At 36.7% G+C, this 25,633-nt stretch overlaps 2 protein-coding genes across 18 annotated transcripts; both read right to left on the bottom strand.

The window, feature by feature from the left end:
- Positions 1-407: 407 nt before the first annotated feature.
- Positions 408-1,567, bottom strand: LOC147512494 (putative disease resistance protein RGA3). Its single transcript, XM_086598733.1, has 2 exons — positions 821-1,567; positions 408-773 (listed from the first exon to the last, which is right to left on the bottom strand). The coding sequence occupies exons 1-2, from the start codon at positions 1,565-1,567 to the stop codon at positions 408-410; spliced, it is 1,113 nt and encodes a 370-aa protein (XP_086454859.1).
- LOC147512493 (protein ENHANCED DOWNY MILDEW 2-like) lies at positions 580-24,548 on the bottom strand. 17 transcript variants are annotated; one of them, XR_015214980.1, is made up of 23 exons: positions 24,250-24,496; positions 23,694-24,109; positions 23,520-23,616; positions 23,043-23,090; positions 22,471-22,571; positions 21,660-21,750; positions 21,471-21,569; positions 19,737-19,984; positions 19,497-19,589; positions 18,930-19,412; positions 18,623-18,770; positions 17,654-17,755; positions 16,325-16,417; positions 15,229-15,270; positions 13,025-13,135; positions 12,877-12,951; positions 12,643-12,761; positions 12,517-12,568; positions 12,226-12,412; positions 8,184-8,202; positions 7,509-8,101; positions 1,974-4,486; positions 580-1,900 (listed from the first exon to the last, which is right to left on the bottom strand). XR_015214980.1 is itself a non-coding variant. In XM_086595510.1 (23 exons), the coding sequence occupies exons 2-23, from the start codon at positions 24,101-24,103 to the stop codon at positions 4,435-4,437; spliced, it is 2,775 nt and encodes a 924-aa protein (XP_086451636.1). In that variant the 5' UTR covers positions 24,104-24,109; positions 24,250-24,496; the 3' UTR covers positions 580-4,434. The 17 variants fall into 17 exon arrangements, 11 of the variants coding, with proteins under 11 accessions (XP_086451636.1, XP_086451639.1, XP_086451640.1 ...); XM_086595510.1 differs by adding an exon at positions 4,889-4,899 and having other exon boundaries at positions 580-4,489; positions 8,011-8,101; XR_015214979.1 differs by having other exon boundaries at positions 580-4,486.
- Positions 24,549-25,633: the final 1,085 nt, after the last annotated feature.

Here is a 25,633-nt window from a genome sequence, read left to right as displayed (position 1 = left end):
ACTTTCATCATCTGCGGATGACACCCTCACAGAGACAGTCTGGATGCTGTCTTTCAAAGATTTCTGGATGCATCTTCTGGTTTTAATTTACTTTAAAGTAACTCTTGCCTTGAGATTTTGATTTCAGAAGGCCCGGCCTTATTTTCATTGGAAAACACCTTTTAAAATGTTTTGGTGTCGCGGAAATAATCCTTTCGCTAAGGAAATCCTCAGTAACCACAAGCCTGCCATGACACCACTGTTTGATGACATATCTAGAAAACATTTTCTCTTCTCTTCAAGACGAGGAAATATAATATGGTTTCTAAGTGATCAATTTCATGCTTCCTGGTACAGATCAGTTGCAAATCAATAATGTAGCAAGTGCGCAGAGAACGAAGAAAAACTACATCTAAGAGCACACAAACTTACTTACGAGCAATATATATCAGACCTTCCCAAGCCCTTGTAATGACATCTTTCGAAATTTCTTCCCATTCTACTACAGATCTTTTGCGGCGCATAAGACTCGCGATAATCTTTACCGCTAGAGGGACACCCTTACACTTCCAGGCAATTTCTTTTCCGATTTCTTCAAACTTTTCGCGGTCGTCTTGTATTTCCCTGAGAGCTATATGTTTAAAGAATGACCAACACTCTTCATCAGACAATTGCCCAAGCCTATGTATATAGGTGGAGGCCATCTTCTCTGCAATGTTCTCATCTCGTGTGGTTATTATTATTCTGCTTCCCTGTGCACCACCATCTAGTGAGACCTTCAACTTTCCCCAAATCTGTCGATCATTCCATACGTCATCTAGCAGGAACTTTTTCCCCTTACCGATTCAGACAAACATTCATGCAGATCTTCCCAATCTACAGTACTAGGGACATCACCAGTAGCTTTTTTAATAATAGATTTGGCCACCCTTTCAAGATCAAAAGGCTTCGAGACACAAACCCACATCAGCTTTTCAAAGTTCTTCATCACTTCCTTATCTTTGAGGATTAGTTGCACAAGGGTCGTCTTGCCGAAACCCCCTGTACCAACTATAGAGATGAGTGGGACATGTGAATCTTGATGACTAGTCTCACTCAGTAACTTGCTTACTATACTATATATATCATCAACACGACCATAGATCTCAGAATCATCAACAAAAGAGCTCGTTGATCTCAGAGGTTCTTCACGACTTTGACTTTCAGAGAGATTAGGAAGTAGAGCTTTATTTTTAACAATCCGATCTAGTCTTTCGTTTAAACGAGAAAATTGAGAATTCTGTAGTTGTTTATCCCCACTGATAGGAGCATCAAGTAGTTGGATCTGTGAGCTGAGAATTCTGGTATTCCACTCGTCCAATACATCGTCAGTATCATATAAGATGCGTGTGAGTCCTTCTAACCAAACCTTTACTGCTGGGTTGTTGACTTGCTTTTCCTCTGCATCCTCAACCACTGCTTGGATAAGAGAGAGTGTATCATCGAGTTTTTCGCTTTCATTAGGTACACCCGCCAATAGATTCACCTGATCTGTTTGGAGGATCGAACGCAATTGCTCCAACACACCGGAGATCACCGAATGAGCCATAGTGATAAGTTATCAGGTAATGTATATCACAATCAGAAGAAAAACAATAGAAAGAGAAGACACCCAATTTGTAAATGCAAGGGCAAAGCTGCCTAGGTTCGTTGTTATCTCAATTTGCAAATGTAGTCCATACACTTTCTCTGTAACTATATCCCACGACCCAGCCAACACCAATAATTCACATAGGTGGGTCAAGAGATGTTTCTCGAATATGACTTTGTTCACCCTAAAAGCAAAGACAATTGCAATGACTTTGTAGAGAATAGCTGTTAAGTGACATTACCAACAGATTGAGACCACCAACGCAACTTTAATGACAGGTACACCTTTTGCCTGATAACCGAAAAATTACAATGCTACCACTGTCAATATATAGGAAACTTGGACATTTGAGTTACCTACTTACCTTGACCTTTCTGAGACCAGTATCACCTCAATGCCTGAATCCACCTGGAACTATTTAGGAGTCCTAACTTCAAAGTGTATCCGAAGTGCATGAGGAACCTCGTGGTGGAGTGCTGACTGGCATGCCAGTTGGAATTGGTCAGTACTTTGACTCGCCTTGAGACATTATCCTTGTTTGCAGCGTGCTCAAGTACAGAATGTGCTCGACTGTCGCATCCAAGAGCTGGAAAGACAAAACCAGATCAAAGGAGAATTAACGATAAAAGGGCTTGGGCATGTCTGCAATCAAAAGGATGCTGAACGATCAAATGATAAAAAGAGGATTGAGAAGCTAAATGTGTGGTGGTCAGGTGGTGATGATCAAGGTGGCCGTGATCCTTTGCATGAAAATATCAGCTGGGAGGTGTTAGAAGGACTTCATCCACATACGAACATGCAAGAGTTTCAGATTCAAAGGTACCCAGCTGTTTTCTTACCTAGTTGGCTAGGGACTTCGAGGACACTTCCAAAGTTGATTTCTCTCTCGCTCTATCGCATGCCTAACGTGGAAGGATGGTTGTCAGTACATGCGCATCCACTCTCTACCTGCCTTTGTCTATTGAGGAATTAGCAGTGGAGAGATGCAATGAAGTGGATATGATTGTCTTCCAGAAGCACCGCTGCAGAACCTTACTTGTCTCCGGACTTTGGTCATTAAAACCTGCAAGATCCTGAAAATTCTTCCCACGAAGGCTTGAAAATCTTGCAACACTGAGGTTCATGAGGATTATATCCGGATCAATGCTAACGGGCCTCAAGACTCTAATACTTACTGGTTGTCACTGTTTGGAAGTTTCAGTGGTTGGTTTTCAGCTCCTCATTGCCTTTGGAATCTAGAATTTGAAAGATTTGGCTTCGGAGGGTGTACAACACATAACTACTCTTCAATCTCTAAGAATTTGAGAGTGCAAGAATCTGTGTGTGTTGCCAGAATGTTTTTTTTTGCTCAAGGATAATTGATTAATAAGTAAAATGAAAATGTTACAAAGATAGACTTACAGACAAGGACTAGGTTAGTAGCATTATCATTGCTAATACACCCATTACAACCAACTAATGCACTACCAGAATGGTTGCAACACCTACCACCTGCACTTTTATATTTTTAGATTATAGGTTGTCATCCTGATTTACACATAGGATGTAAGAGGCTTAAGGGCGAGGATTCATTCAAGTCGTCAATAAAGAAGCGTGATAGTCATTTGATGTGCAAATACTATATTGGATCTTAACTGTAGCATACTGTACAGGTTGTATGCTGAACCATTCACTTGTAGTGAACTAGATACTCAGAGAACTCACTTACAGTTTCAATTGTTTCTTCTTGGGTAGTGAAAAACTGAATAGCTTTAGAGGGTAATTGTACTCTAGGTTCAGCTTGGTTTTCTGGGTATAATTCTACAAATGAAAAATGATATTAAAAAAAAAAAAAAACCCCACCCGTCTTCTATTTAATCTTTCTGCTGGTAGATTTATGCTCGAACTTTGAATTTGTATCAAATAAATACTCACGATTGAACGCAGATGGATTTTTTGTTAAAGCTGGCATGTTCTTCCTAGATTGATTGCTAATTACTCTTTGATCTATAACAATGGCTTCAGATTTTCAAATTTCGTTCTGTTTAGCATTAGTTCCTAAAGATATACATTGTAAATGGAAATATAATTATTTACCAGAGAGCACAATTTTAGCAAGATAACTCTCTCCTCTTCATAAGCAGATGAACTGAGGATCAAGGGAATTTTCAGACATTTGCATTTAGGCTCAGTTTCGAATCATATAACTTAAAAGAAATTGTATCTTAAAAAAATAGCCAAAGATAAACTGCACATCAGCACATACGGTTTTAAAAAATGCCAAGGTTAATAGCGACGGGCATGGTTAGGATGAAACTGTCTTTGCTGTAAGATATAGTAAGTTGGTGATCCCAAACTAATATATATGTATATAAGATGCACTGAGGAAGTGTCGGATTGACAATAACTGCATCTCTTTCGTCAAATTTGTTAACAGTAAGCCTTAAACGACCTTATTGTCCAATGCCAGTACTACATTTTTGTGTAAAAGCAAAAAGACAAGGAGGATGATATGTAAATGATTAGACTATTCCTAAAGATAACGTTTTGAACACGATCATATTACTCAAAAATTGATTGTACAGACCGTAGTTAAAACAAACTCCCTAACAATTTTCAAGTCTTCTATACCTGGAGTACGCAGCACAAATCCCTCTCATCTAGCTGTAAGACCTTCAAGCTATGTTGAACGCTTTCTGCCAAACCACTAATATGTGCACTTTAGGTTTGTAATTAAACAAAAAACTGTCATCGGGTCCAAGCAGAATCTGGGCTGAAGGCTACCATCAAGGTCTTCATTGATTTGCTAAATAAGCATGGACATCTACCCAAAGTAACTTGAATGGTTATGGAACTCCACGAGATCTTCTTTCGCTAATGTTCTTTACGCACGTGCTCCTGGCTCAAAATATCACTGATATATCAGATATATTATCAATATATTTCAGTAAATTAGTACACCGATATCGATATTTCCAATATATATCTACTAAATATTGAATCTATTTTTTTCTGATATATATTGGAATTTCCGATATAAAATTTTATATCGCTGATATAATCGATATATATCAATTGATTTTTTTACTATTTTTTAATATAAATCCAATATTTTTAATATGTTTCCGATATATTTCTGATATTTCTAATATTATATTTTCAAAATATCCAATATTTCCAATATTTTAAATAATTTGAACTGGTCACAAAAAAATAAATAAATCCAATATATCTGATATATATTGGTTTTTAGATACACCGATATATTAATCGATACCGATATTTTGGGCCTTGCTCCTGAGGGTATCGAACTGAGAAAAAGAAATAGCATCAGCCCTACATCAACCTCTTAGAGCATTTGCAATGCAAGTGATAATTATCCCCCCCTCTATCACCGCCACCTCATCACTTTTCACCCCCCTTTTCACCAACCCGGTGAAAAACAAGGTGAAGTTGTGCAATGCAGAGGTGATAAAAAATTATTCGGACGGGATGTTGGATTCCGTCTGGGGGTTTTTGATACGAGACGGAATGTAATATCCCGTCTGATATTTTATAACGAGACGACGGGATGTAACATCCCGTCCCGATGGCTAAATATCAACAGACGCTTGACAGGGCTCCATTTTCACTTCATTTCCACCAAAATTCGATTTTGTTGCCTCCATTAACAACCTTTTAACACAAATTTCCATTCATAATGACTTCTCCATCCCCCAACCCATCCCCACCAACCTCACCACATGAAGAGCATTCCCGATGGTTTGGAAATGTTAAAATTTCCAAAAAAAATGGGCAAAAAGGATCGTCGTCGAGAACGCGTAATGTGGGCGAGGAGGACGAAATTGAACTTGGGTTTAATTTTCCACCGCGTTGTGAAATCGAGGATCACCCACCATTAGCGTCAACATCGGTCCGACACGTAGCAAATCGAGTGGCGGAATCTCAAAATAAGTTTTGATTTTTTTTATGTTAATTATTATTATTTATGTTAGTTTATATCAAGTTTGTTGTTGTTTGAATTTGTCGTTATTATTTTAGTTTGAATTTGTATTAGTTTATATTAGTTTATTTTAGTTTGAATTTGTCGTTATTATTTTTTAAAAAAAATAGTTGTAATTATATCGTATTAGTGTTTGTTGAATGTAGGAAGTACACTTATGGAAAGTCGTTGTGCACTTTCAAATGTTAATGTCGTGGTGGCGTTGTATGAAATCAAAACGGATCCTAATTTTGTCACGGTTACCGATATTATATCCGCCCACACCATTTGGGAGTTTTTGAATTCTAATTTAGGACAAAATGATCGAGGCGTTGTTGTTTGGGATAGTTGAGCGGTGGTGGCAAACTACCCACACATTCCATTTCCCATGGGGTGAGCTTGGGATTACCCCTCTTGATTTCACAATGCTCCGCGGGTATCCCAATTGGTTATGGAGATGCCGTTCCTTTTGATGAAACTTTAGAGGTTTTTACTACGGCGATGAGTTTCTTTGAAGGTTTTGATTTGGTTGAAGATGATGAGCAAGACGAGTTTTTGAGATTATCGGCTGAGCAGTTTAAGGGAGGAGCTATAAATATGAGTTGGTTTACTTCGAGCTATAAATTCTTGCCTCGGACAACTAAAAAAAAAAATGGTGGTAATTAGACTAAAATAATCACTAGGACTAAGATAATTAAACTGCAATAATAATTAGACTAAGATAATAATTAGACTAAGACTAAAATGGAAATAATAAATACACTAAGATAATTAGACGAAGACGGAAATAATTAGACTAAAACTAAGATAATCAATAAATTCCAAATTGACAACGTTGTAATTACCCGGCTTTGTATTGTTGTAACACTTGCATGTCGAGCCTCCACCGCATTCACAATTGCAACAAATTTGTTCATCATTTTTGAAATATATTTCCACCTTCCGCTAATTGAATCGGGAGACCTATCCGACCCACGTGCTTGATTTAACTCGTTTGTTACACGATTCCAAAATCCTTTTGCATTTTGGAAAGCACCAACAATAGAGTCTTCACTAATTTTTATCCAAGCAAGACATAGAGCTTGATCATCGGACATGCTAAAGTGAGCTCTCGCTTTTGCTTGAGTGCTACCACTTGCTTGAGATGCTTGAGTTGATGCCATTTGATATTTGGTTTTTAAGAACTGATTTTAAAGAAGAAGAAATATGATATATGATTGTTGGAAGTGTGAGTTGAAATGAAACAAATGTTGTATATATACCAAAGTTTTTATTTTGACCGTTTTTGACCGTTCTGACTTTTTGACCGTTGGTAGCCGTTAGGACTCCGGACGGGATGTTGGATTCCGTCGGTGAGTTTTGTAATCCGGCGAATCCAACATCCCGTCCGAAGTTAACAAGTCAGTGATAAACTCGGTGGTTGGTTTCACCTTGTTTTGAACTCGGGAAAACTATCACCGAGTTTATCACCCAGCATTGCACACCACTTTTGGAGGAAACAAGGTGATAGTTATCACTTCCCCCCCTCTATCACCTGCATTGCAAATGCTCTTAACAAGGGGTCTAAAGGCTAGTCAACAAAGAGTACCTAACTACACTTTATCAACATTATTCTCATCAAATTTTCCGACTACAACCAACTCTAGGGAAATGAGTGAGACAAGGACAAGAGAGAGAAACTCTAGGTATATGTACGAGAAGATAAGAGAAAACATGAAATTGATTAGACTCCGTTTCTCACTACCAGTGCAATTATTATCCGTGAGCAGTAGCAAACTCACCCCTACCCCTCACTTGCTCAACCCTCCTTCTCAACCATCTCTCCCTCCCACAAACCTCTCTCTCTTTTCCACCCTCCACTCAGGCCCCCACTGCTCGCATGCAGTTATCTAGTAAAACTTTGACTTCGCACATGCAAGCATTGTTTCAAAGAAGTACCTGGCTTGAACCTCAATGTCAACATTTTGAACTGTTTTATAAAAATAAAACGCCGATATTACATGCATCAACCACATAGCCCGAGGAAGATCCATAGCGCCTTAGGACCGAACTCACTCCTTAGCAGCTTCACATCACAAGATTTTTCTAGATTCACTTAGCAGTTAAGCCAAGATGTCACACCACAAGATTTTTCTAGATTCACCTAGCGGTTACCAAGATGGTTGTGTAGTGAATCTAGGAAAATCTTTGGAGCGAGTTCGATCGTAAGCGCTATGGACCAAAGTTTTTCTCCCTTAGCTTGCCGCTGCACCACTTTCGTTTCTCAAATAGTCTTCTGCTCAACAAATTTTGAAGTAAATCTCCGGGGATTGATTGGAGAAATTCTCTTCATATTTGTGAAGTCCCCAACATATTTTAAAGGCCTGCATTCAACATATTCTATGACATGGATTCCAGTTTTGTGAAGCATGATGAGCTTAAAGCCTTCAAGTTTTTGTACCAGCAAAATCACCGCCCAGGATGCAGAAGTGACTTCAGAAAGGGAGAATCTAGTATACATTGCCATAAGTTGAATTTCCAAGAAATCCACGCTACACACAGGACAATCTCTTTCAATAGTCAATAATATTATGTACATGCAACTCTAGTAAGGCAATCATTGTGTTTGCTCACCTCTGCATCCTTCTCTGAGCTGCAATTGGAAGGACACCACCCATTATACCAGTCACAGTTATTTGAGTATCTTGACCTTTGCAATATTCAGGTATGGAACAAATGATGCTGAGAAGTAAAATAGCAGTCAGAACAAACTGCCGATTCTGTGATACATATATAAAACGTTATTTGAACATTTTGCCTAACCTCCCTAAAGCGCACCATTTAAACTATTTTCTTTATGGAGTTAACTCACATAGCACACAGGTTGTCATTCCATGATCACAAAACAGAAAAGGCACTAAATCCTAAACCAACAAACTCTCGATTTAATGTCAGTCACCTGAAGTTAGAGCGCATTACCCAAAGATATAGACAAAGATTGGGTAAAGTTGATGATCCTACCCAAATGAACTTTGGTTTGAAGATGGGATAGGGTAAAAGTTGATATACCTACACAACATCTGAAGATGGGATACGCATGCGCTTAAGAAAGGTGCCAATCTGCATGGATAACTTTGAGAAGGTTATCATGATTTCAGGTCACCTGTTCAATGAATATGAGATACAAGGTGGTCTATAGAGATTGAATACCCCTGGAGCCATATGCAGCTTGTCTAGCTGCAAAACAAACTTTCACAAAATCGAATTCTAATTTCTAAGCTATGTTACATTGACAAGATACGTATCCACGTGTCCGTGTCGGACACATTGTATGTATACCTCAATTTTTTATATTTTGCCGTGTCAGACACTTCTTATCTGTAAGAGGGATTTCCCACTTTTGTCTGGACAACACATGGAAGGGAAATACCCCATGGCTATGCACCCTCATTATAAAACAAGGACTACCGGATCAGTTATGGTAATATGTGCTTGTCACGTGACGAACCGCCTCTAAGTATAAGTGTTCTCCAAGTCATTAGGAACTAATTTAGATAGTTCTTGAACTGAAGGAAACATGGGAGAGCGGTTCTCGATGATAAAGAAGGAAACTTTGAAACATATCCTGAGGATTGTCTCTTAAGGATAACCTTCTATTTAAAGAAGGGTTGGCCCGATTAAAGAGGAAACTCATATCGGAGAGGATGCTGTCCAGATCCAGACTTCCAAAAAGAGTGGATTCTTAATAGGGAAACAGAGTCCTAGGAATGGAAGGAACTCGCTTTAAGCGAGATAAACCCTAATCCTAGGATTCTTAGCTCTCTCCTATAAAAAGGAGAAAGATCCACCTTGATAAACTACACGTTTTAGGGTTTGATTCTTCCACAATTGGGGAGATACATAGGCAATCCTACACGTTTTAGTACATCGGTCAACCCAAGCATCATCATCATCTCTTCTCCTTTACAGATCACAACCCTCTAGTCCTGCATCGCATGATCCAGTAGAGGATCGTGGGACTCAGAAAAACCCCCACAATATTCGTGTCGGAAATGGACATGCGCCTGTGTCAATGTAACTTAGTTTCTAAGCAACACCACTGAAAAATGGGTGTATCCAATATTGCTGCCGTAGCAAACTCAAAACCAACATCTAGGAGGTGGAGTGACAATTTTACTAATGCCAAGTACATCCCTTTATTTACTAAGGTGTCGTTTGTTTTAGGTCTAAAACTAAGTACAAATCTAACTACTTAATGGGAGAAAAAGTTTATAATAGCAGGACTTTACACAATGGAGAGCTTGTTGGATAGAAAACTCTCGACAAGAGAAAAATCTGACAAAACTTATTTATGTGGACATCGAGTTCGAGACAAGCCCATGGGTGGGTTGCATTAGGCACTCCTTTTCTTTTAGTTGGTTTATTTTATTTAGTTATTTGTCATGTCGCATGTCTTAATTGGTTTGCTTTGGTGTCAACTCGTATAAATAAGGCTTGATGTCTAGGAATGCTTAAGAAACAATTACAAGACTTTTAGGGTTGTTTTTATTTGTTTTTGGTATCAGAGCACAAATCGTTCCTTGGGGGAAAAAAATAAAATATTCAATATTTTTTAGGTCAAAGATTTGATTTTTCATTTTTTTAGAGTAAAGTTTCAATTTATGTCATATACCAAGAAGCTAGAGATGCAACACTGAGAAGAAAACGTTTAGGGTTGGAATGCTAAATTTGAAGCTACGCAAGAACCATTGAATGCATTTATAGCTGCCCAACAACAAAATTCTTGGGTTTCTCATGAGGTTAGTCGTCCTTTGGTTCAGAGTTCAGCCACCACAAGCAAAACCACCATTAATGGCGCCTCCTCATAATTTTCAGGCATCTCCAGTCTCTATGCCATTCGGTTATCCTAATTTCTATCAACAAAAACTGATGTATTAAGCTTATTCCCCTTATTATCAGTCTTGGATTCCAAATCAGTATCAATTTGTTCCCCATTATGAGGTTACGCGCCTAAGCCAAGTAGTACTCAACAAAAAAATTGTGAGCAAAAAAATTGTGGTCAATCGACTGTTCGAGCGTTAATGTAATGGGTGTGCCTATTGTGGCACACTAACCACTCTTCCTCCATCAGTTACTACTGGTCCACCAAACGCTACCAGTGGGACAGAGACCCCGTGTCAACAAAACATTGCCCAGGCAAACATTGAAATAGAAAAATAGTAATATCCAATATGAAAACCATAAATACTCAAAAGATAATTTTATTTGTAAGTATTCAAGAAAAATAAACATTGATAACCTAGGTTATTGAACTCAAATGAATATCAAAACATGCATTGAAAGAAAATTAAAATATACGGCTCAAAACTTGTCAGCCTGTTGTCATACAGTCTCAAACGTCTTCAAAGTTATCGTTTTTGTCAAGTATGAGAATATAAATAAAGCATGAAATTCACATTATACCATACAAGTGTATCCGACAATATTCTCTAAAGTACTAATATAGTACTCAACATGAACCAACTAATTGCGGTTTGTAACTCCTATTTAATATCATCACGCCCACATGACTCACATGACCTGTGAATACATGCCCATTCATTGGAGTCTTGGTGCAATTATCACTCCATGATCCAACCATTTGAATTTGGATGACGATAAGAGTTCAGATTGCTTCTCGCGAAGCCCGAAAGGTTTTGATGGAAGCCAGGGAGGGAACCAATAGTGTATTGTGGTTCAAGACTGTCTGTCAGCATTGTCTTGGATCCAAACGTACTTGTTCTTCTATTGTTCAATTCATCGAGTTGTGGTGTATATCGTTCTATTACACTTGAACTTTTGTTGTTGAATGACTTGACCGCTGGACTTCTGTTCATTCCAATGAGATTATGATGTGAAAAATTGCAATCTTCTAGACCATAACATTGAAGGTCTTCATGCTCCTGACTCATGTATCCCGTAAGTTGTTCACTTGAATGTTGTATACTATGCTCGAGGCCTAGATATGCACCGGATAACCACTTATTCGTCTCACTTACAAATTGACCGACCTCATTTGAATTATACCTCCTTGCATTGTCATCCAATTCTTCTTCTGGGGTCCTAGTTCGAATCCTTGCAAATCCTGTTCCGTGTTTTAAACTTGAACCGATGTGCAGGGGTCGACTACATTCTTTGTTATTTAACCTGTCAAAAGAAGTTTCAAGAACTTCAGACAGTCGACCTTTCATTGAACTAGTTCGAACGGCTCGATCAGCTGGTAAAGTAACTCTAGAATGTATCCCTACATAAGTCTCCGAGGCTTGACCAGATTCAAGATCGCTTTTTACCCTTGTTTGTGTCCCAGCAATGACTATTGGTTGTTTTCCCACACCTTGCCTCGTCACAAGATGATCATGAGATCTTTCTCTCTCAATGCCATGATAGCTTTGGTCTTCACTACTAATAATACTTTTATGATTGATCTTGTCGACAACTGAACCACACTGCGCGGCGGTGATCTCGTGCTGCCTTCTAGGTATAATACATGAAGTGCCTTCAAATCTTGCTTCGTCATTCTGTTCATGGAGGTCATCTATTTGATTGTAATAGTTTTCATCCCCATTTTTTAGGTTGCACATATCACCATGGTACATGCTATTAGGAGATATTTTCATTAAACAATCTAAGGACTTACCCTCATAGGGATTTTCTTCCACGGGTACCTCCTTGATCTCTTTTAAAATGTGATGTTGCTTCTGTGCTATGGCCTTATGAGTAGGAGTTAAATCAGGCCGGCTCCATAGATATAGTAGCGGCGGTTTTACGTTCCATTGCTCAATCTGGTTATCATTCACATCAATGGATCCAGGCAAGTAAAAGGACTGCAAAAAGATGAAAACGTCAGTAACCACAAATGGGTAATGTGACAGTAAAAAATGCAACTATAATTATACGAAAAAAGGCTACATGATGACTCAAATAATACCTTGCCGGAAAGTTTCTCACCATCCTTCCAAACCAAATCATAATTCTCTGGGCTGTTAACAATAAGATAATGTAAGTTCTACATAAGAGAGAGAGAGAGAGAGAGAGAGAGAGAGAGGAGCACTACCTTTTTGTTCCCTGCGGAACAATAAGAATGAGGAGCTTTGGCTTAAACTCGAGAGCCTTCCTGATGAACTGGTTTGCAAGTTGTGCATTAACCCCAAAAGGAGGATTAAGACCCATGATCTACTCATAAAGGAAGAACAAAAATATGGTAAAGCTCTGAATCCTGCTACACGGGGGTAAATTTAACTTGCTGAAACTGGTGGAATATAAAAAAGACAAACTATTAATTTCTTACTAATTTCGACCCAGTAGTATGCAATTCATTGGGCTTGACCGTCATCCAATCTCTTTGCTCAAAGCTAAAATCATTCTGCAGGAAAAGATTGCCCAAGAATTAAATATCAATGGCTGATTAGAGTAACAATGTAAAAGAAATATACTACCTTTGGCTGAAAAAGATCAAAATTTTTGAAATAGCAGTTTTTTCCAGTTTCATCAAGCTTTTTCTTCAATAAGCAACTGAAGTCATTAGCGCCACAGCAGAAATCCACTATCTGTGAAGGAAATGGTAAGCACCTATATAAATGATTTCTTTTGAATTTTTACTCAAGTAAATGATGAGCTCTATATTTATAAGGAGCACTATATCCATGATGAGCAGATAACGCTGGCCAGTTGAAACCAGATTAGATAAATACATAAATCAAAGTCCATTGCTAGAGTTCAACACAGAATTGCAAACTATACCAATAACAGGGAGATGACTGAAGTACACAACTTAAGAACAACAATAAATGAATTCTTAGATAATAATAGTAATTAGTATGGATGAATAAAACCCAGTCCGGACATACACAAATCTATAAATTATGAATATCGACCCAATTAAGAAAATATAAATTGCTAGCACTCCTTAGCACAGTTGTTCTACACTTTGAATCAAAAAATACTCCTCATCGTCGCAATTGGACTCTGCCTAGATGCAGTCATCATCCTGAAAACAAAAAACCGATCTTCGCAACTCAAAATTTTCATGGCGGGAATCAGGAGTATAAGAGCGAAAGGGGAGGGGGGCTCATGACTTCTTGAAGGAGTATAATAGCGGTTATAATTCAAGTCACGAGTTTTTCTAATCATGCTACTTCAATTTATGAAAGCCCCAGTAATTGGGTGGCGACTACTCTCTTCTACCTATTCTTAATAATCAACAAACAGCTTGCAGCTCCCACACCAAAATGATGATTTGTTGGTGAAAGCAAACAACAAGAATATCAATTAACCAATAAAATCAACACCTAAAACTGGGGTTTCAACAATCAGACTAGAACAAACCAATTCTCTTAAGCAAACAATCGATAACAACCAATTTTCAAAGGAGGTTTTAAGGCCTTGTAGCAAGACGACTCCTAATTCTAATTGAAATTTTGAAACTCCGATACGAAACCGTCCAACTCCTATTCTTAATTAATTTAAAAAACTAAAAAGAAAAGCTACGAAATAAATAATAAATTTATTAACTATAAAATATACAAATTAAAAATAATAATAAATTAGTCTTGGGGATTTTTTGAGTTAACCCCTAATAAGTGTGTAGCTGTTTTTAGTTAACCCGCATTTCCAAAACCAATTGACTTTGTCCCCCACTCTATGAATTTTCTGTTACCCAAACGGTGGAATTTAACATATTGCCAACTTCCTTATGAAATATCCATTGGGGTTCTTATACACCCTCAAATTTAAGCATCGAAATTGGGTTTACCAAATTTATTTAGTTCAGTCAAACAAAGAGAATATGTTAACTGAAGAAGAATATGTTTCTCTAATACTTGGTCTTGTTGCATTAGCACAAGTTTTTGTGATTAGATCCTCCATTTTTGCTTGCCGCTTCAATGTTGTTAGTACTTGTTGTCCAGACACTCCCAAAAATGTGGCCAGAAAGAAAACATAGTCAAACCACCAAAATGGGTAGCCTTTCAATCAATTCCTCTCATTCTTCTTCCTCATTCCTTAATTTATCATCTCCTTCATTTTGAATGAAATGGATAAATTTGGTAATCACAAATTTGATGCCTAAATTTGGGGGTGCAAAGGCAAATGATATTGGGAATGAGGAGTTAAGTCAAAGCACTACACACTGATGGGGATTGACTCAAAAAAAAAAAAAAAAAACCCTTCATCAAAAGTTAATCTTTATTCACGCTTTGCATCAGTGAATCGAGGAACTGAAGAAGATTGCAGAGCTCCAAGTAGGGTCCCATGAATCTTGTCCAAATATTGTTGGCTAGGATACGTGGGTACAACATGGATAGGGCATAGACATGGTGTGGACATAGCATTTCAATTATTAAATGGAGTGCCTAACACATGCAATTTATCCTTACACCACTGAGGTTGAATACTTGAATACAAAATCATTCGCCACAAGAAATTCTGGTATTAACTGGCGAATAGGCAATAAAAGAAGCAAAGAATGATCGCATCTTAGAAAGTTCCAGTCAAAGGAAGATCCATTCATTATATCATATATGCAACAGACGATAGCCACGAATTATTAGCAAACGCTAATAAAGTCATGGTAAGTCAAAATATCTATCCTGAATATAAGTAGGAAAAAAATGAAAATGAGTGGATAAGTACAAGCTCTTACCATATCACCATCTTGAACATACCAATGAAGCTTATCCACAATCTGCATACCAGCATTAGGGATATCAGCATTAATACATTTAAGAATAAGGAAAATATTCAATAGAAATAATCAGCATACAACCCACTAGAAACAAGGTTGTACTTTGGTTCCTCAATGGGTGAATAAATGAAAATCTTTTTCTAGCAGTACAAAAATTAAAAGGGCTAGGCGCGTAGTCCAGATAAGTTCCTAGTACTTTGGTTCCTCAAGAAGTCAATAAACAAAAATCACTTAGAAAAGAGATATGCAAGACTCAAAACTAGATAAGGAGCTATGCCAGATAAGTTGCTAATAGAGGTCTAACAACGTTGCTACCACACCCCGCAGAAGAGCTCATGAAGATGGTTATGGGTTTTAAAGATAGCTAGCATTGATTATAGAATAAATGCTAATTGCTACTCTGCCCACCCACGTGAGGTCTCAGATCAGTCAAACTTGACAGGCAATCTGGAATGAAAGACAAATCTTCGACAGTGAGCTCTTCATCAATGAGAGTGTAGATATCTAGCAGATTTTCGACAGAATAACGAAAACCGAACCACTACAAATGAAAGTTCTATTTGAGTGTCTGACAAGATCTCCTACACATTTACCTCCATATACTTTTCCTTCCCCAGTTAACTTCCCTCCATTTAACGTCTACACAACAAGCCCTTTTTCTTCATCATAAAATGTCAGTGAAGAACGTTTTAAATAAACCTTTTATGTTATCTCCAAGGAAAAAGATCTTTTCCATCCCTTCCTTATAATCTATATATATACATCTCCACTTAAACTTCCCTTACCAAGTTACCAAATCACAATCTAATACTGTGTTCTACTAACCAAGAGAGTGCAATAGAGGATCTCAACTTTATAGCCTTAAAGCAATGAGCCATTGTCATTACTAGTGAAACATTCAAAGATATGAAACAAATTAGTCTTGGGTAACATAAGAACATGCAAAACAATGGCTTTAAAACTTTCAATATGCCAACAGAAAAATAAATTAATAAAATTAAATAAATAAGAAACAAAAACATTAAACACTTAGATAGTTAGATACGTCACGTACATCCTTGAGCTTGTCCACCTTTGTGAAATGACGACCAAAAGATGTATAGCGCATGCCATGTAGAAAAGGTGCAAGATAGACTCTCAGCTTATTCTACGACAACCAAAAACTAATGTAAGTACAATCCATAGAAACACGCTTAATCACTTTTTGAACAGATTATCAAAACTTCAAGTTGCACCTAATACACACAAAGTCATATGTGGGACAGTGGAAGTGTAACGGCGTATTAGCAAGCACATGAGACTTGGAAAGGAAAGTAAAACTCATTTGCATTTTTTACTAGTACAAATAGGTGTATTGTGGATTAGACATGTGAATTGTAGTCCAAAAAGGTGCCTCTATGCTCACCAGGCGACTGAAAGTTCAACCTAACCACCCTAACGGTTTTGTTAACTTCTTATCTAGACCCCTCAAGGTGCAGGTACACCCAAGGGTTTGCTTTGTTCATGTAATGCACCTATGGCTATCTCAATGCTTACTCTACCAACGCGTCCGGATTACATTTTGCCAGAGTGAAGCAGAAAAAAATTAAATAAATAAATAAATCGAAACATGTGTACATTAATTATCCAAAAAAGAACGTTTTCGAAAAGCTCGAAATCAAACAAAAAAAATTATAAGTGTCCACAACGAGTATCCATTTTCTGAAACCATTGCATAATCGCAACAAAATCCATGCTTTTAAATATTTCCTTCTCAATATATGTTACTAGACAATCATTCACCCACTCATCTTCTATACGATTCCAAAGTCAATTCTATACAATATGCAAACCTGAAAATACTCTCTCAACAGTTGTATAGAGAACTTACGAGAGATTAGAACTTTTCAATGAATCAATGACACAAGCCACACTTGACAGGCGCAAGTTTTTGAGTAGGGGCTTTTGCGGAATAAAAAACTAACGAAGAAGAAGAAGAAGAAGAAGAAGAGAGATTTTCTTTTCTTTCTAATTGGGAGTTTTGATAAGGTGCTCTAAAATTAGTGAAAGTCCAGCCCAATTAGTAAATCTTAATTAAATCAAGTGAGATAGAAAAACAGCACACTCTTGGTGTAAGACATTTGGATAGCACCATAGCAAAGTTTTACATCTGTGGAAAAGGAAAACCAACGCACATAAATAGTTTTTTTTTTTTTTTTTTTTTTTGAAAGTTCAAGGTGTGCGGCTACCCACCCTTGGCTCCGCCCCTGCTGGTAGATACATCATCATATTTCATACTATAGTAGAGCTCGTTCAAACAAATGCAAAAAAGTGAAATTTAGTTAATTACAGTGGGCAGTTGATATATAAGTACTAAGAGACGTGCATTTAGACATATAAATACCTTCCATTTAATCATCTGATTAAGAATTTCTGGTCCACAAACAGCTTTTGCATCCTCCACACTACCGCCATTTTCCAACTTTTGTAGAGCATTTTGAACAGCCTACAAATACATAACAATTATAAAATATCATCTACTGAAACTTTAGAACTGTTCCAAAATTTCAAATTTGCTGTAGTTTATTTTCAATTTAAGTACGACGTTTTCACGGATAGCATCAACACTTTTATAGACAGAAGCTCTCACATATAGCCCAAGATCTCCAGCTTTTCCTAACAGATTAGCAACTAAAGTAACTGGCATACTCATCTTTCCTCTTAAGCTAGGCATCATTCCAGCATACTTTGTCCCACCATCTGAGTCACTTGTTATTGTTTCTTTATTTGATAGGTAAAAGATATTAACCTGATATAAGGTGAGAATTACATCAACAACAAAAGCAATCAACAAGGCTATTACTAAAGGACCACCCTAATCATATACACACCCACTTACCCCACCAAGACAAAAGTACCACCAGTCCACCACCAAGAAAGTGCCACTATGACAACTACCAATAGTAAACAATGAGCACCACCGAACACCACCTCTATGCCCATACCAGAATAAATTATCATCTTCTACTCCTCCTTATCCCATGCTTCCACCCATCACAAGTACTCAAAATTTATGTTGGGATCTTCTTCATACACTTCATCCTCCTCGTCTACGTCAAGATCAACATAGTATTGACTATCATCTGTCCATCTATCTCGATAAAACTCCTCAATGATCCTAGCCTTCCTATCATCCATCTTAGTCACTTATTAGTTATTAACACAGATCTTGGTAGTTTCAAACCGACAGGGAACAATTCTGGTGCACCCTTTTAGCTAAATGCCTTTCCAGCATACTTATATTCTCAGGAAATAAAAAATACAGAACAATTCTATCAGGGACAACAAAAATCAAAATATGGATAAGTTATACCTCAACAAAGCCTTCCACCTTTCCCTGTGTGATGGTCCTATCCATTACAGCTTTTGAAGAGTATCCGTGTGTAGATGGAGTTTTGTGCTCCTTTATTATTTGCTCCAAGGTTATTGAAGATGTTTTTGCCTCCATCAAAGCCATTATTCTGCATCACAACAAGTGAGACTTCAGTACACCCAGAAAATACTCACAACTAAAAATATAGACGTGTATATTGATAACAAAACATGCACCAAGGTACATTAATTACATAAGAACATTAGGCAAAATGAGTTAATCACGGAAAGATCTAACATGTATTTACCTCTGTTTTGATTCAGTATCAACTATAAGTGGTCGTACACCGCTCTGCACATTTGCTTGAGTAGTAGTTTTGCTTCCCTTCTTCAAACCTAAGGTTTCCTTTCCCAAATATGCCCCACTTTCATCATCTGCGGATAACACCCTCACAGAGACAGTCTGGATGCTGTCTTTCAAAGACTTTCTGGATGCATCTTCTGGTTTTAATTTACTTGAGTAAAGTAACTCTTGCCTTGAGATAGGCCTTTCCCGTTTTCTAGAAGGCCCGGCCTTATTTTCATTGGAAAACACCTTTTTAAAATGTTTTGGTGTCACTGAAATAATCCTTTCGCTAGGGGAATCCTCAGTAACCACAAGCCTCTTCTTTGCCACCACATTTCCACTGTTTGATGAAATATCTAGAAAACGTTTTCTCTTCTCTTCAAGATGAGGAAATATAATATGGTTTCTATGTGGCGTAGCAAGGGTTTCATCAATTTCATGCTTCCTGGTACAGATCAGTTGCAAATCAATAATGTAGCAAGTGTGCAGAGAATGAAGAAAAACTACATCTAAGAGCACACAAACTTACGAGCAATATATCAAGACACGATTGTTTGGTAGAAGACCTTCCCAAGCCCTTGTAATGACATCTTCCTCCTCTATATCTTCAAAAGAAATTTTCCTGATCAAAGACGCAAAATTGCAATCAACAACCTAATTTCCTTACTTGTAGTAAAACAAACCGGGATTCTTTTTTCTTCCGTTAGCAATATTTACATATATAAATTAACCAAATTGAAGGGAGGCAAAGAGATAGAATTACAAGTACCTAGGCAAGCATTTCCTGTGATATGCCAGTGGACAACGTCTACAAACAGCAAACTGCAATTCATTAACCTCCTTATTTTCCCTTCCTTTACAGATGTGGCATATGTGGATGGGACAAGTAAATGACTCTCCTGCAGCTATCCTTTTTCTCAACTCTTCACCTTCAGCATCATTCCCAATAGAAAGTAATTTCGCAACACATTCAGGATGATAGAAGTAGCCACACGTTGCAGAAACACAGGAGAAGACCTGAATTGCCATTTGTGACCGAGATAATTGATGTTATGGCCAGACTAATTATAGCATATGGTTGCGTTGTACAGAGTTAGCTCTATGAGATAGAGGAAGCCAAAACATGGAAATCAAAACATATATAATTTATTCTCACATAAATTTGGCCACAGGCAATATTTTGGCCCTTGAAATTTCTGAGACTGAGAAAACAAGTATAAAAATATAGATATAAGAATATGGAAACCCATGGAACTTAAAAATGTTATCCATTTATAACTTTATAACCAGGCTACTGGCCAAAAATAGTTTTTGAGGAACACCAGTTAAGATGAGGTTGATAAAAATGATAGAATTTAAAACAAGTGATTGAGAATTATGAAGTGGCTTATTCGAGTCTCATGTTCAAATAATGCATGGATATAAAGCCTATTTTGTTGTCCATGTTGTGAGGTTAAATTATATATCCATGTTATCATTGTCTACTTCAAAAATCACTTGTTAGGGAAGTGAAATGAATGGCTTAGCTGATGTGAGAACTCTAACAGTAATACAATTTTACTTGGTATCAAAGCTACAAGTTATTACTGGAGTGTAAACATTAAAGGTAGAGTGTAGTCACTGAACAATACAATATACAATAAGCAAAAAAAATGAAAAAGGGTAAACAATAGAATGATCCTGAATATAATACTATTTCAAAAATAAAAAATAAATATATAAATATATAAAAAAACAGAATAAAAGAAGTTAATTATAAAAGGAAGAGAGATTGTGGAATAGGATAGGAAGGGCTTCATTGGCACAAAATAACACACTTTGCAGAACTTGAAATTGTGATATCCCATATAATACCAAATCCAAGAACAAAAATGACATCTGGGAATTAAGGACCAATTAGAAACAAGATACTTTGAGCTCCTATAGAGTTGAATCTCACAATAAAATAGTACATGGAGCCTTTTATTCTTTCTTTCTTTTTGTTTGGTTAAAGAAAAAGTAATAATGAAAGCAGGTAGGCCGAGAGAACCTACAAATACAAAAGACCAATACAACCTAGACTTCATACCCAGATACACCACATCACCTCTTATTTAACATTCAATAATAACAAACGATCCCATCTAGCTACACAATGTTCAAAACGGCAGATCCTAAACTCCTTACAGACATTAGACCATCGATAAAGGAAGCCCCTATAATAGATAAATAACCTTCTTTGTCACCAAAACTCCTTCCAATGGCCATTACAGTGCAGGACAAAAAATAAGAGCTTAAAACTTTAGAAATAGTGACAGTAGAATGGCCCGCAAAAAAAGAGGTCCTTTAACATACAAAAAAATAAAACAGACAGTTACGAGGCCTTGCCTTTGTAACAGAAGTTATTTATGCTACCAATTTCTATTAAAAAATGATCACACTATTATAATCCCAAACATTCCATCTGCACTCAAATTCAAGGATCTAACTTAAAAGAGTGTTACACTTTTTATCATGTGGATACCTCAGCACCAGAAGGTTTGTCAGAAGAGCCCAATTCCCCACAAGCAAAGCATTGGTGTTGCTTATATTGACAGTTGAAACAAAGGAAACTTTGCATTGCCTGCATCAAGGAATACAATATTGCAAAAATGATCATTTTGTAGATTAATTAAAAAGTGTAACTGAGATGAAGGTACAGAGAGATCCATACCCGGGCCTTTGAAAAACCAAGTGATTTGCAGTCAGAGTTAGCACCTGCATCAACAGTCGCATGGAAAGACCTCATGCATCTTCCCTCGCAGCTGAATCATCACATAAACAAACCATATGATTATAAATCTCCAATTTTTATCACCAAAAAGGGAAAGAAAAAGATATAATATATATAGTAAAATTAAATAAAATCACCAATTAGACGGAGAAAAAAAAAAGGATACAGGAGCTTGTTTTTTTTTATCAATCTTGAATTTCTATCAACAAGTAATACACCTCAAGAAAGTGCTCACCAGATGCATTTACATATGATACTAATGCTCCGCTTAGTACAAAGGAAAAGATCGCATACCCAAAAAAAAATGAGACTTCAAGGGTTACGATTTGGTCATTTTCTGATACAAATAAACAGCACTCTGAAGCCTAAACTATATATATTTTTTGTTATTGTACTTCTCAAATGGATGCAAGTTCTTCGAGTAAAATTGTGTCTTATAATCTGGTAGGAGGATCACATGCCAAGACAAAGAAGCCAATAAAACACCTCCCTATTGAAAATTGACATGCAGTCTTTATTAACCTACCAAGCTAACCCAAGAAACAGAAAACCATCTGGACCTGTGTCTTCTCAATAATACTGTTCCATGGAAAGTAAAGGTATTGCTGATGTTGCATAATCAGCAAGGTTGCAAGAAAACTACATGAAATGCTAGATGCCGTCTGTAGCTTGCAGGAATAATGGAGTATATAATATCCCGTTGAATAAAAAACTAAATAATGGTAGGGTAAATAAAGAGCATGCAATATACCATAATAGGTCACCACCATCGTCACAAAGAGCACACACATCTTTGTCTTCTTCAATTTCATCATCATCCGTATCCCCTATTTCTTCATCAAACTCATCATCCTGCTAAAAAGAACTCTTTTAAAAACGTAGATTATAATGAAAGAAACCAATGTTACATTGACACGAATACGTGTGTCCGTATCCAACACGGATACGTAGTGTTTGAAAAATCCAAGCATCAAAAGTTGAGGCATATCACATACAATATGTATCCGACACAGATAAATTTTGAAATATGGAGTGTCCATGTAACATAGAAAGAAACAGATAAATTACATTCTAGTAATTAAATTATAAAAGAGGACATTCTAGTAATTAAATTATAAAAGAAGAAGAACAAAAGGAAATAGAATATACAGCATATATATACAGCTTTTACAGAGTAAAAAAACAACATAAAGTTCTGGTGGGCTTTCAGCCCTTTGAACACCCTCCGGAAATGTCCCGTAAATAAATAAATAAATAACTCTAACATAAGCAATGAGGGGGGAAAAAATATTTCATATAAAGCAATGTAATGCCAACACTGACCTGATCAAATCCTTTCTTCTTGGCGGATTCTAGAAAAGTGAGTAAAAACTGTTAAGAGAGACAATCATCAGGAGAGAAGCCTAGCAAGTCAAAGGCATATACAGATTTCCTGCTAGTATTCTAAATAACATACTAGAATAAATGCCAACAAATCAAACCTAATCTACATATTCGAGCACCACGAGAGAAATTATCATATCAAAACCAGAAGGCCACAACTAGTAGCCGGGATAACCTTTGAAAAACCTCTAACTAGTTTACTGCTTTTCACAATCGCATTCTGATCCACTGATTCAATTTTCAGATTTAGATTTAGATTTAGAATTTTCAAATTGCTACTGGCCATAGTTTGCCTCGACCTTAATGTACAATATGCAAAGACAGCATATGGCTCTCCTCTAGTGATATAGTAACAGTCTGAATATAATTCTCAAAATTAGCAAGTATCTCGTGAAATAGCATAAGAGAAACTCAAACCTTGGATTTTGATAGTGTTTTAATATGCTTGATTGCTGTCCTAATTAACAGCAGATGATCCAACAAATCAGACTCCGAAGGTGTGGCCTCAACATAACTGCACATTACATAAGTCATTAAGACAAAAATGCATTCAATTTGTAAACAAACTAAATTTTAAAATGAAATTCTAACCTAAAAGCTTTCCGCAGTTCCTCCCAGACAGACTTTCCCGCTATCTCTGGATTCTTCTTTACAAAATGGAGACAGTGCAAGGTAATAAAGATTGTCCTGACAGCTTGTTTGTAAGCAGACCTAGGTTTCTGAAGTTGTATCCAGTTTTTATCCTTGGAAAGCACAGAAACCTGAGTCTGGTCACCAAAGAGTTTAAACTTCCAAGCTATGACTTCCTTACGAATCTTCTGAAGGCCACCATCAGCATATCCATACAAGAATATAGATTTTCTTGTATTCTCTGTACTCTGACCCTCACACCAGTTAATAGGCAAAACAGCAAAGGAAATAGGCTCATCCTTGTTATTTACAAAATGATAGTTTGTAACACTTGTTATCAAACTCTCACCATCGTCATCAGATGAATCCATCGTGAGCTGTATAAAAAAAAAAAACTCAATATGCCAAAACCCTAATAACTCAAATAGGTTTTTTATAACGGAAATTTATTAAAATGGAAGTTTCTCACAAATCAAACGGAATAAAGACGATAAATAGGAAAGTGGAAAAAAAATACCTTTTCGTTTTCTTTCTACGAGTGTTGTTGGATTGATGAGGATATTTTTATTTTTTTTTTTTTTTGTACTCACTCTCCACTCTTTCTCTCTCCTGATTTTTTACGAGACACGATGAGTGATTGAAACATATATATACTTCTCTTTCTCTCTCCCACGAAGAGGAGTACGGTCTGACACTTTGAGCGCCAAACGATGTCTGTTATAACTGACGTTTTTTTTCGCTTGCCTGCGGTAGAGAGGTGGAAAAATATATATTTTTACTTTTTTACAACCGACTTTAATTATATTCTGTGCCCACGAAAGAGTAGTGTAGTCTTGTCAGTGTACTGTCTAGACTCTTGAGTCTTGACCGACCTCTTGACTCTTGACCGATATGGCTCTATGACTCTATCTATTTGGTTCGATGTATTTACGCCCTCAAAACAGTGTCTGGTAGCAAAATGCAAATAGGGAGTTGCTACTTTATAGTTGCTTACAACAAGTTACAATTATGTGCACTATATAAATAGTTTTAGGGTTGGAAATGGCACGGGATTCAATCCGAATCTGACCATATCTGAATCTATTTTAACGGATATGGTTTTTATATTTGTGACTAGAATCTGATCCGAATATCCGAAAACCCGAATCATTTTAACAATATTTATATTTTGATGTCTAAAAATTAATTTATATCTTACATTTATATATATAACTCATTAAAATAGTGTAGTTTTGTGTTTTTTAATGGATATGGATATCCGAAATCCGACCCGAATCCAGATAGATCCAAATATGATAAAGAGTTTTGAGTGATCTCCATCTCAGGGTCCATCTTCATCACATGGCTAGGTGTTCACCATCAGTTTGTATTCGTTGTTATTTCATTGTTTTTATTATTTTATTAGTTGAATTTTAATTCAGTTGTTAAATTTAAATATTAATGTGTTTGTTTTATGTTGTTTGGATTTAATTTTTTTTTTAATATAATTGGTTATTTTCGAATTGTGCGTGTTTTTTATCATTAATCCCACCTTACCGAATTGTTTGGGGGTGGTAATATTTATACCGAGCATAATTGGTTATATGATCATCTTCTGTAAAGTTGTCTTGGAGTAAAGGTTGAGAATTTGGCCGATATCGGCATATCTATGTTTATGTATGGTGGTAGCATGAAATCTAGGAGAGTTTAGAAGTTACTATTCTAAATCCAGTATAAAAGATACCAGGGTTGTTATAAAATCAAAAATATGGTTTATTTCCGTTTTCGGGTTTTGAAATTTTCTATTTCCGGAAATTGCCTTAAACAATTTGGCAATTTGCCGATTCGTTTTGGAAACTCAGAACCTATTTAAACTTCCTTCATTTCTACACTCACAACCCACACTACACCCCACCATCATC

Source organism: Coptis chinensis, chromosome 3, assembly GCF_015680905.1.
Source record: "Coptis chinensis isolate HL-2020 chromosome 3, ASM1568090v1, whole genome shotgun sequence".
Lineage (NCBI taxonomy): Eukaryota > Viridiplantae > Streptophyta > Magnoliopsida > Ranunculales > Ranunculaceae > Coptis > Coptis chinensis.
Note: the sequence above shows the minus strand (reverse complement) of the source record. Positions and strands in the feature narration are given on the sequence as shown.